This window comes from Oryx dammah, unplaced genomic scaffold, assembly GCF_014754425.2.
Source record: "Oryx dammah isolate SB20612 unplaced genomic scaffold, SCBI_Odam_1.1 HiC_scaffold_9, whole genome shotgun sequence".
In the NCBI taxonomy this organism is placed as follows: domain Eukaryota; kingdom Metazoa; phylum Chordata; class Mammalia; order Artiodactyla; family Bovidae; genus Oryx; species Oryx dammah.
In genome coordinates, this window is record NW_024070193.1 from 37,182,538 (window position 1) to 37,195,839 (window position 13,302).

Consider the following 13,302-nt stretch of genomic DNA (forward strand, 5'->3'; position numbering starts at 1 on the left):
GTGGGTTTTCTTTTTGTTTTATGTGTGTGTGTTTTTTTTTTTCCTGATGGTTTACTTTGCTGGGCAAAAGCTTTTAAGTTTAATTAGGTCTCATTTGTTTACTTTTGTTTTTATTTTCCTTACTCTAGGAGGTGGATCAAAAAAGATATTGCTGCTGTTTATGTCAAGGAGTATTTTTCCTGTTTTCCTCTAAGTTTTATAGTATCTGGTCTTATGTTTAGGTCTTTAATCTATTTAGAGTTTATTTTTGAGTAGTGGTATTAGGGAGTGTTCTAATCTCATTAATTTACATGTAGCTGTTCAGTGTTCCCAGCACCAGTTATTAAATAGATTATCTTTTCTTCATTGTATATCCTTCCCTTCTTTGTCATAGATTAGATCACCATACATATGTGGATTTATCTCTTGACTTTATATCCCTTTTCCATTGATCTGTATTTCTGCTTTTGTGCCAGTACCATACTGTTCTGTAGTATAGTCTGAAGTCATGGAGCCTGATTGCTCCAGTTCCGTTTTTATTTTTCAAGATGGTCTTGGCTATTTGGAGTCTTCTGTGTCTGTCACTATACTTCTTCTTCCTCCAGGGAGTCCCATAAGTAGAATCAGTCTGTATATAGCCTCCTGAGTCTGGCTTTCTTGACTGGGGTTTTGGATGTATTGTTTGGGTCAGCAGTTAATTCTTTTATATTGCTGAGTAATATTTCTTTGTATGGACAGACCACCGTTTACGAATCCATTTATTTTTGAAGTAAAGTTGACTTATTTCCAGACTTGAAGGATTATCAATAAAGCTACTATAACAATTCACATACATTTTTTTTTTAAGTATGAATGTAAGTTTTTACTTCTCTCAAGTAAATATCTAGGAATGGGATTTCCTTGTATGGTGGGTATATACAGAACTCAGAAACTGTTTTTTCTTTTTTAATTAAAATGTTCCCTGGGTATGTAATGACATCTCATTGTGGTTTTGCTTTGCATTTTCCTAATGTCTGTTGCTGTTCAATTCGTTTACATATGCTTGGTTGCCAGCCATATAGCTTCTATCATTCCGTTTATTTCTGCATTGGATTGTGTTTGTTTGCATATACTTTAGCTACTATTACATTTGAATTTATTGTTTATTATATAAATTCAAATCCATAACTATGTGCTTCTGTATAAAAATGCAGATAATTGTTATATATTAACCTAGAATCCTAAGACCTTGCCAGGTTCACTTACTGGTTCTGATAGTTTTGTCAGTTCCTAAGATATATGTGTGAACTACTATGTGATCTGAAAACAGTTTTGCTTCCTTCTCAAATACAACTATTTGATGTTTTAAATTAACTTGTATTGGAGTATAGTTGCTTTATAATGTTGTGTTAGTTTCTGCTATATAACAAAGAGAATCAGTTGTATGTATACATATATCCCCTCTTTTTAAAATTTCTGTTCCATTTAAGTCACCACAGAGCACTGAGTAAATTCCCTGAGCTAACAGAAGGTTCTTATTAGTTACCTGTTGTATACACAGGATCAGTACTGTATATTTGTCAATCCCAGTCTTCCCACTATTCCCAGTACCCTGCCGCCTTGGTGTCCATACATTTGTTCTCGATGTCCTTGTCTCTCTCCCTCTGCTTTGCAAGTAACATTATCTATGCTGTTATCCTAGATTCCATGCATTTGCATTACTATATGATATTTGTTTTCTTCTTTCTGACTTATTTCACTCTGTATGACAGTCTCCCGGTTCAATCACATCTCTACAAATGACCCAATTTTATTCCTTTTTATGGCTGAGGAATATTGCATAGTGGTCTTTGCTGGTGGTTCAGTGGTAAAGAATCTGCCTGCCAGTGCAGATCCCTTGCTCAGGAAGATCCTCTGGAGAAGGAAATGGCGACCCACTCCAGTATTCTTGCCTGGGAAATCCCATGGACAGAAGAGCCTAGTGGGCTACAGTCCATGGGATCTGAAGAGAATCAGACACAACTTAGCGACTAAACAACAATAATATTCCACTGGACATATATACTGCCTCTTTCTCAGCAAACTCTAGGAGACAGTGAAGGATTGGGAAGCCTGGTGTGCTGCAGCTCATGGCGGTGCATGAACTGTCGACAGCAAGAGTCAGACACAACTTAGTGACTGAACACCAGCAACCACCACATCTTTCTTTATTCCTCTGGCTATTCATGGCACATTAAGGTTGCTTCCATGTCCTGGCTGTCGTTAATAGTGCTCCATGAACATTGAGTTTCATGTGTCTTTTGGAATTATGCTTTTCTCTCAGAGTATGTCCAGTAGTGAAATTACTAGGTCATATCATACTTCTATTTTTAGTGTTTCAAGAGACTTCTATACTGTTCTCCATCAGTTCAGTTCAGGCGCTCAGTCATGTCTGACTCTGCGACCCCATGGACTGCAGCATGCCAGGCCTCCCTGTCCATCACCAACTCCCGGAGTTTACTCAGACTCATGTCCATTGAGTTGGTGATGCCTTCCAACCATCTCATCCTCTGTCATCCCCTTTTCCTCCTACCTTCAATCTTTCCCAGCATCAGGGTCTTTTCCAATGAGTCAGGTCTTCACATCAGGTGGCCAAAACATTGGAGTTTCAGCTTCAGCATCAGTCCTTCCAGTGAATATTCAGGACTGATTTCTTTTAGGATAGACTGGTTGGATTTCCTTGTGGTCCAAGGGACTCTCAAGAATCTCTGTTTGCAATAGTCATTATATCAATTTGCATTTCCACTGTCAGTGCAAGAGGGTTCCCTTTTCCTTCACACCTTCTCCAGTATTTATTGTTTGTAGATTTCTAAATAATGACAATTCTGATTTGTGTAAGGTGGTACCTCACTGCAGTTTAGATTTGCATTTCTCTAGTAATTAGTGATGTAGAACATCTTTTCTTATGTTTTTTGGCCATCTGCATGTCTTCATTGGAGAAATGTCTACTTATGTCTTCCACCTAGTTTTTGACTGAGTTGTCTGCATAGAGCTGTATTTGCTGTTTGTATATTTTAGAGATTAATCCTTTGTCAGTTGCCTCATTTGCACATATTTCTCTCATTCTGAGGGTTGCTGTTTCATCTTTTTTATGGTTTCCTTTGCTGTGCAAATGCTTTTAAGTTTCATTAGGTCCTATCTGTTTATTTTTGTTTTTATTTTCATTACTCTAGAAGGTGGCTCAAAAAAGAATCTTGCAGTGATTTAGAGAATGTTGTGTCTGTGATTTCTTCTTAAGAGTTTATGATTTCCTCTTAAGAGTTTCATGGTGTCTGGCCTTGCATTCAAGTCTTTAATCCACTTTGAGTTTACTTTTGTGTACAGTGTAAGGGAGTATTCTAATTTCATTTGTTTACCATAGCTGTCCATTTTTCCCAGTACCGCTTATGGAAGAGACTGTCTTTTCTCCATTGTATAGTCTTGCCTTCTTTGGCATAGATTAGGTGACTATATGTGTGTGGGTGTATCTCTGGGCTTTCTAGCATATCTTTTACTTCTTTTCCTTGCCTTATGTTAACAGTTTGAACTGTGGTAAAATTTTGAAAAGAAACACTGAGAAATAAGCATTTTTTTGCTGATGTTTGCGGCAAGGTGGCCAATATTTTATCATTAAGTGTGATATTACCTGTATGTTTTTCATAGATGCTCTTTGCCAAGATTGTAGAAGTTGTCCTACTAATTTTCAGAGTTTTTAATCATGAATATATGTTGAATTTCTAGTGCTTTTGATGGTGAAAATCCAGCCTCTGTGCTCCAGTGCTGAATTGGATGTTGAAGACAAGAGTTTTGGTGAAGCAGAAAAGAATAGCTTAATTGCTTTGCCAGGCAAAGGGGGCACAGCAGTTTCCTGCCTTCAAAACCCAGTGTCTCAGCCCAGAAGGATTTTGTGAGGAGCCTTATGTGGCAAAGGTGGAGATGCTGATAGGATCAGGGTGTGTGCAGGACCTGTGCTCCTTCAGTCTGGGCCTCAGGTGATGCTTTTTAAAATATAATTGCTTTCAATATGTGTTAGTTTCTGCTCTTCAATGAAGTGAATCGGTCATATGCATATATATCCCCTTTGTCAGGCTTCCTCGGTAGCTCAGCTGATAAAGAATCCACCTACAACGCAGGAGACCCCAGTTCGATTCTTGGGTTGGGAAGATCCCCTGGAGAAGGGATAGGCTACCTACTCCAGAATTCTTGGACTTCCCTGGTGGCTCAGATGGTAAAGAATCCACCTGCAATGTGGGGGACCCGGGGGGTTTCATCCCTGGGTTGGGAAGATCCCCTAGAGGAGGGCATGGCAACCCACTCCAGTATTCTTTCTTGGAGAATCCCCATGGACAGAGGAGCCTGGCGGGCTTTATTACATGGGGATGCAAAGAGTTGGATACAACTGAGTGACTAAACACAGCACAGCATCCCCTCTCTCCTGGAGCTCCCACCCACTACCATCCCACCTCCAGGTCTTCACAGAGCATGAAACTGAGGTCCCTACAGCTTCCCACTAGCTAGCTAGTTTACACATGTAGTGTATAAGGCCAGGGGCGGTGGCCGTGAAGAGATACCCCACACCCAAGGTAAGAGAAACCCAAGTAAGATGGTAGGTGTTGCAAGAGGGCATCAGAGGGCAGACACACTGAAACCATACTCACAGAAAACTAGTCAATCTAATCACACTAGGACCACAGACTTGTCTAACTCAATGAAACTAAGCCGTGTCCGCGGGGCAACCCAAGATGGGCGGGTCATGGTGGAGAGGTCTGACAGAATGTGGTCCACTGGAGAAAGGAATGGCAAACCACTTCAGTATTCTTGCCTTGAGAACCCCATGAACAGAATGAAAAGGCAAAATGATAGGATACTGAAAGAGGAATTCCCCAGGTCATTAGGTGCCCAATATGCTACTGGAGATCAGTGGAGAAATAACTCCAGAAAGAATGAAGGGATGGAACCAAAGCAAAAACAATACCCAGCCGTGGATGTGACTGGTGATAGAAGCAAGGTCCGATGCTGTAAAGAGCAATATTGCATAGGAACCTGGAATGTCAGGTCCATGAATCAAGGCAAATTGGAAGTGGTCAAACAAGAGATGGCAAGAGTGAATGTCGACATTCTAGGAATCAGCGAACTAAAATGGACTGGAATGGGTGAATTTAACTCAGTGACCATTATATCTACTACTGCGGGCAAGAATCCCTCAGAAGAAATGGAGTAGCCATCATGGTTAACAAAAGACTCCGAAATACAGTAGTTGGATGCAGTCTCAAAAATGACAGAATGATCTCTGTTCGTCTCCAAGGCAAACCATTCAATATCATGGTAATCCAAGTCTATGCCCCAACCAGTAACACTGAAGAAGCTAAAGTTGAACGGTTCTATGAAGACCTACGAGACCTTTTAGAACTATGACCCAAAAAAGATGTCGTTTTCATTATAGTGGACTGGAATGCAAAAGCAGGAAGTCAAGAAACACCTGGAGTAACAGGCAAATTTGGCCTTGAAATACGGAATGAAGCAGGGCAAAGACTAATAGAGTTTTGCCAAGAAAATGCACTGGTCACAGCAAACACCCTCTTCCAACAACACAAGAGAAAACTCTACACGTGGACATCACCAGATGGTCAACACCAAAATCAGATTGATTATATTCTTTGCAGCCAAAGATGGAGAAGCTCTATACAGTCAACAAAAACAAGACCAGGAGCTGACTGTGGCTATGATCATGAACTCCTTCCAGATTCAGACTCAAATTGAAGAAAGTAGGGAAAACCGCTAGACCATTCAGGTATGACCTAAATCAAATCCCTTATGATTATATGGTGGAAGTGAGAAATAAATTTAAAGGCCTAGATCTGATAGATAGAGTGCCTGATGAACTACGGAATGAGGTTCATGACATTGTACAGGAGACAGGGATCAAGACCATCCCCATGGAAAAGAAATGCAGAAAAGCAAAATGGCTGTCTGGGGAGGCCTTACAAATAGCTGTGAAAAGAAGAGAGGTGAAAAGCAAAGGAGAAAAGGAAAGATATAAGGATCTGAATGCAGAGTTCTAAAGAATAGCAAGAAGAGATAAGAAAGCCTTCAGCGATCAATGCAAAGAAATAGAGGAAAACAACAGAATGGGAAAGACTAGACATCTTTTCAAGAAAATTAGAGATACCAAGGGAACATTTCATGCAAAGATGGGCTCGATAAAGGACAGAAATGGTCTGGACCTAACAGAAGCAGAAGATATTAAGAAGAGGTGGCAAGAATACACAGAACTGTACAAAAAAGATCTTCATGACCCGGATAATTACGATGGTGTGATCACTCATCTAGAGCCAGACATCCTGGAATGTGAAGTCAAGTGGTCCTTAGAAAGCATCACTACAAACAAAGCTAGTGGAGGTGATGGAATTCCAGTTTAGCTATTTCAAATCCTGAAAGATGATGCTGTGAAAGTGCTGCACTCAATATGCCAGCAAATTTGGAAAACTCAGCAGTGGCCACAGGACTGGAAAAGGTCAGTTTTCATTCCAATCCCAAAGAAAGGCAATGCCAAAGAATGCTCAAACTACCACACAATTGCACTCATCTCACATGCTAGTAAAGTAATGCTCAAAATTCTCCAAGCCAGGCTTCAGCAATACGTGTACTGTGAACTTCCTGATGTTCAAGCTGGTTTTAGAAAAGGCAGAGGAACCAGAGATCAAATTGCCAACATCCGCTGGATCATGGAAAAAGCAAGAGAGTTCCAGAAAAACATCTATTTCTGCTTTATTGACTATGCCAAAGCCTTTGATTGTGTGGATCACAAGAAACTGTGGAAAATTCTGAGAGAGATGGGAATACCAGACCACCTGACCTGCCTCTTGAGAAATCTGTATGCAGGTCAGGAAGCAACAGTTAGAATTGGACATGGAACAACAGACTGGTTCCAAATAGGAAAAGGAGTATGTCAAGGCTGTATATTGTCACCCTGCTTATTTAACTTCTATGCAGAGTACATCATGAGGAATGCTAGACTGGAAGAAACACAAGCTGGAATCAAGATTGCCTGGAGAAATATCAATAACTTCAGATATGTAGATGACATCATCCTTATGGCAGAAAGTGAAGAGGAACTAAAAAGCCTCTTGATGAAAGTGAAAGAGGAGAGTGAACAAGTTGGCTTAAAGCTCAACATTCAGAAAACGAAGATCATGGCATCTGGTCCCATCACTTCATGGGAAATAGATGGGGAAACAGTGGAAACAGTGTCAGACTTTATTTTTTTGGGCTCCAAAATCACTGCAGATGGTGACTGTAGCCATGAAATTAAAAGACACTACTCCTTGGAAGAAAAGTTATGACCAACCTAGATAGCATATTCAAAAGCAGAGACATTACTTTGCTGACTAAGGTCTGTCTAGTCAAGGCTATGGTTTTTCCTGTGGTCATGTATGGATGTGAGAGTTGGACTGTGAAGAAGGCTGAGCGGCGAAGAATTGATGCTTTTGAACTGAGGTGTTGGAGAAGACTCTTGAGAGTCCCTTGGACTGCAAGGAGATCCAACCAGTCCATTCTGAAGGAGATCAGCCCTGGGTGTTCTTTGGAAGGAATGAAGCTAAAACTGAAACTGCAGTACTTTGGCCACCTCATGCGAAGAGTTGACTCATTGGAAAAGACCTTGATGCTGGGAGGGATTGGGGGCAGGAGGAGAAGGGGACGACAGAGGATGAGATGGCTGGATGGCATCACAGACTCAATGGACGTGAGTCTGAGTGAACTCTGGGAGTTGGTGATGGACAGGGAGGCCTGGCGTGCTGCGATTCTTGGGGTTGCAAAGAGTTGGACACGACTGAGTGACTGAACTGATCTGTATATTGGTCAATCCCAATCTCCCCCAATTTGTCGCCCCCACACCATGTCTGTAGGTCCATTCTTTAAGCCTCTGTCTCTATTCCTGCCTTAGATATAGGTTCATCTATACTATTTTTCTGATTCCATATGTATGCATTAATATACAATATTTGTTTTTCTCCTTCTTTCTCCACTCAGCGTGACAGACTCTAGGTCCACCCATGTTTCTACGCATGACCCTGTTCCGTCCTTCTCGTGGCTGAGTAATATTCATTGTATATATGTAGTGCATCTCCCTTGCCCATTCGTCTGCTGTTAGACATTTAGGTTGTTTCCACATCCTGGCTTTTGGGAGCGGTGCTGCAGTGAGCATTGGAGTGCATGTGTCCTGGATATATGTCCAGTAGGGGGAATGCTGGGTCATATGGTTTAATTTTTTAAGTAGCCTTCATACTGTTCACCACAGTAGCTGTATCAATTTACAATTCCACCAGCAGTGTAAGAGGGTTCCTCTGTACCCTCTCCAGCATGTATTATTTATAGATTTTTTGAAATTACTATCTTTTAAAAATAATTACTTGTGTTTCGATTGTGCTGCGTCCTCCTTGCTTTCGGCAGGCTTCCTCTAGCAGTGGCAGTGTGGGCCATGCTTTGTTGCAGTGTGCGTGCTTCCTACTGTGGTGGCCTCTCTTGTTGCAGAGCTTGGGGTCAAGGCACTTGGCCTTCACTGGTTGTGACTCACGGGCACTAGAGCTCAGTCTCAGCAGTTGTGTGAATAGGCTTAGTTGCTCCAAGGCACGTGGACTCCTCCTGGAACAAGGATTGAACCCATGTCCCGTGCATTGTGAGTTGGAGTCTTATCCACTGTACTACCAAGGAAGCCCTGTTTATAGATTTTTTTACTGATGGTCATTCTGATTGGTGCAAGGTGATACCTCATTGTAGTTTTGATTTGCATTTCTCTAATGACGTTGAGCATCTTTTCATGTGCCTTTTGGCCATCTGTACATCTTCTTTGGAGAGGTGCCTACTTAGGTGTCCCAACCATTTTTTGATGGGGTGGTTTGTTTTTTTAATATTGAGCTGCATGAGCTGTATATATACTTTGGAGATTATTCCATTGACTGTTGCTTTGTTTGCAAATATTTTTTCCCATTCTGAGGGTTGTCATCTTATTTATGATTTCCTTTGCTTCAACTTTTAGGTTTAATTAGGTCCCATTTTTATTTTCAGTGCTCTAGTTGGTGGATCAAAAAAGATGCTGTGATTTAGATCAAAGTGTGTTTTCTCTAAGTTTTATAGTGCTTTACATTTATGTCTTTAATCCATTTTGAATTTATTTTTGTGAGTTTTGCCACCAGAACACACGGTCATAGCAAACACTCTTTTCCAACAACATGAGACAACTCTGCACATGAGCATCACCAGATAGTCAACACCAAAATCAGATTGATTACATTCTTTGCAGCTAAAGTTGGAGAAGCTCTATACAGTCAGCAAAAACAAGACCTGGAGCTGACTGTGGCTCAGATCATGAGCTCCTTACTAAAAGATTCAGGCTTAAATTGAAGAAAGTAGGGAAAACCACTAGAGCATTCAGGTCTGACCTACATCAAATCCCTTATGATTATACATCAGAAGTAAAGTCCAATGCTGTAAAGAACAATATTGCATAGGAACCTGAATTGTTAGGTCCATGAATCAAGGTAAGTTGGATGTTGTCAAACAGGAGATGGCAAGAGTGAACGTCGACATTTTAGGAGTCACTGAACTATAATGGACCAGAATGGGCGAATTTAATTCAGATGACCACTATATACTACTGTGGGCAAGAATCCCTTAGAAGAAATGGAGTAGCCCTCATAGTCAACAGAAGAGTTAAAAATGCAGTACTTGGGTACTATCTCAAAAACGACAGACTGATCTCTGTTCATTTCCAAGGCAAACCATCCAGTATCACAGTAATCCAAGTCTATGACCCAACCACTAATGCTGAAGAAGCTGAAGTTAAATGGTTCTATGAAGACCTACAAGACCTTCGAGAACTAACACCAAAAAAGATGGCCTTTTCATCATAGGGGACTAGAATGCAAAAGTAGGAAGTCAAGAGATACCTGGAGTACCTGGCAAGTTTGGGCTTGGAGTACAAGATGAATCAGGGCAAAGGCTAACAGAGTTTTGCCAAGAGAATGCACTGGTCACAGGGAACACACTCTTCGAACAACACAAGAGATGACTCTACAGATGGACATCACCAGATGGTCAATACAAAAATCAGATTGATTATATTTTTTGCAGCCAAAGATAGAGAAGCTCTATACAGTCAGCAAAATAAGACTGGGAGCTGACTGTGGCTCAGATCATGAACTCCTTATTGCAGAATTCAGACTTAAATTCAAGAAGGTAGGGAAAACCAGTAGATCATTTAGGTATGACCTAAATCAAATCCCTTATGATTATACAGTGGAAGTGACAAATAAATTCAGGGAATTAGATCTGACAGAGTGCCTGAAGAACTATGGACAGAGGTTCCTGACATTGTACAGGATGCGGTGATCAAAATCATTCCAAAAAGAAATGCAAAAAGGCAAAATGGTTGAGGAGGCCTTACAGATAGCTGAGAAAAGAAGAGAAGCAAAAGGCAAAGGAGAAAAGGAAAGAGCCATCCATCTGAATGCAGAGTTCCACAGAATAGCAAGGAGAGATAAAGCCTTTCTAAGTGATCAATGCAAAGAAATAGAGGAAAACAAGAGAATGAGAAAGACTAGAGATCAAGATTGCTGGGAGAAATATCAAGCTCAGATATGCACATGATAACACACTATTGGCAGATAACACACTAAAGAGTCTCTTGATGCGAGTGAATGAGGGGAGTGAAAAAGCTGGCTTAAAACTCAGCCTTCAAAAAACAAAGATTACAGCATCCAGTCCCATCACTTCATGGGAAATAAATGGGGGAGAAGTGGAAACAGAGACATTTTATTTTCTTGGGCTCCAAAATCACTGCAGACAGTGACTGCAGCCATGAAATTTAAAGACACTTACTCCTTGGAAGGAAAGCTATGACCTAGACAATGTATTAAAAAGCAGAGACATCACTTTGCCAACAAAGATCCCTATAGTCAAAGCTATGGTTTTTCCAGTAGTCATGTACAGATGTGAGAGTTGGACCATAAAGAAGGCTGAGGGTCAAAGAATTGATGATTTTGAATTGTGTGCAGGGGAAGACTCTTGAGAATCCCTTGAATATCAGGGATATCAAACCAGTCAATCCTAAAGGAAATCAACCCTGAATATTTTATTTTGGCCACTTGTTGTGAAGAGCCGACTCATTGGAAAAGGCCCTAATACTGGAAAAGATTGAAGGCAGGAGAAGAAAGGAGCAACAGAATTAGATGGTTCGATTGTATCACCAACTCAATGGACATGAGTTTGAGCAAACTCTGGGAGATAGTGAAGGACAGGGAAACCTGGTATGCTGCAGTTTATGGGGTCATGAAGAGTTGGATACAACTAAGTGACTGAACAACAGCATAGTGTTAGATACTGTTCTTATTTCATTCTTTTATATGTCACTGTCCAGCTTTTCCAGCACCTCTTACTGAAGTCTTTCTTGTCTCTATTGCGTATCCTTGCCTCCTTTGTCATATGTGAATTGCCCACAGATTGGTGGGTTTATCTGTGGGCTTTCTATCCTGTACCATTGGTCTATATTTCTTGTTTTATGGTAGCACCATACTTTCTTGATTACTGTGGCTTTGTAGTATATTTTGAAGTTGGGAGCCTGATTCCTCCAGCTCTGTTTTTCTTTCTCAAGATTGCACTGGCTATTTAGGATTCACATGTTCTCCTGAAGAGCTTCTCTGGTCCTTTAGTCTACAATAAAGAATGTTAACATCTTTAATTTGTTGGGGGTTTTATTTCTGTAAAAGAGCTCAAAGATACTGTTATTTGTATCCCTTGAGTTGGAACCAGGACCCTGTCTGAAGGCTACATTACTGTGTCTTGCCTGCTCCTCACTTGCCTCTGCATCCCCTCCCTTACCTGACTGACAACTGTTTGAAAGGTTTCTGTGCCCAGGAGCCCCTCAGGGTCCAGCTCTGTTTCACTTATTCTGCATCTAGACAGATGATACAGTTTTTCTTTATCAGCCTGTAATATGATAAGTAACACTGACTGTTTTTTAAATATTGAATCCACCTTGCATTCCTGAATAAACCCAACATTATCCAACTTGATGGATTCAATTTGCTAATACTACGTTAGAGATATTTGTTTTCATGTTCATATGGATATTAATCTGTAAATTCTTTTTCGGTAGTATCTATTTGAAGTTTGTTATCAGTGTATGCTGGCCTCAAATGAAAGGAAGACCATTTCCTCTATTTGCTGAGCAAAAACTGCAAATTTGGTGTCCTTTCTTCCTTAAGTGGTTGATAAATTTGACCACTGAAACCATCTGTGTCTGGAATTATCTTTGTTAGAAGTTTGTTGAACTAAACTCCATTTCTTTAATAGCAAATGTATGGATGCGAGAGTTGGACTGTGAAGAAAGCTGAGCGCTGAAGAATTGATGCTTTTGAACTGTGGTGTTGGAGAAGACTCTTGAGAGTCCTTTGGACTGCAAGGAGATCCAACCAGTCCATTCTAAAGGAGATCAGCCCTGGGTGTTCTTTGGAAGGAATGATGCTAAAGCTGAAACTCCAGTACTTTGGCCACCTCATGTGAAGAGTTGACTTATTGGAAAAGACTCTGATGCTGGGAGGGATTGTGGCCAGGAGGAAAAGGGGACGACAGAGGATGAGATGGCTGGATGGCATCACCTACTCGATGGACGTGAGTTTGAGTGAACTCCAGGAGATGGTGGACAGGGAGGCCTGACGTGCTGCAATTCATAGGGTCGCAAGGAGTTGGACACGACTGAGCAACTGAACTGAACTGATTCAGATGTTAAAGTGTCATCCAAGGTCAATTTTAGTACGTTGTATTTTTTCAAAGGATTTGTCTATTTCAGCTACAATATCAAATTGTTTGCCACACCAATTAGGGTATAGAATAGTAACGTGAGTCAAGTGCCAACCAGAGAGCAGGCAAGAATAACAAACAGTTACTGAGCCCTTCCCCTTTACTAGGGGATAACATGACATTTAAGCCTGGCAATTCCCTGAGATAGGTTCTGTTGATAGTCTCATTTTACAAAAGAAGTTGGTGTCACTTGTCCAGAGTCACACAGGTATGCAGTACAGATGGGTGTCTAACAACCCCAGGGCCAGAGAAAGGTGCGGTGAGGTATAATTAAAATAAATGTACAGCCCCTGGTCCCTTGGGTCCCCCCAGGAGCAAAGCCTGGCTGTGCAGGACTGGGAAGAACTGAGGAACCTTGCTGAAGGTAGGGTCGCTGCCCGCAGCGAAGTGGGAGAGACAGGGAGAGCCTGGTAAAGTACCGCCCACTCCCTTCTGCGACTTCCCATTTGCGGTCAACCGGCGCGCATT

The 13,302-nt window shown here is 41.2% G+C and overlaps 1 protein-coding gene across 1 annotated transcript in view; it reads right to left on the bottom strand.

Moving 5' to 3' along the window:
* Positions 1–13,302, bottom strand: part of IL5RA (interleukin 5 receptor subunit alpha) — a 65,143-nt gene that overhangs the window by 51,096 nt on the left and 745 nt on the right. Inside the window, exon 2 of the mRNA XM_040245961.1 lies at positions 11,854–11,929. Within this exon, the coding sequence (XP_040101895.1) occupies positions 11,854–11,929 (76 nt within the window). The remainder of the gene's footprint in view (positions 1–11,853; positions 11,930–13,302) is intronic.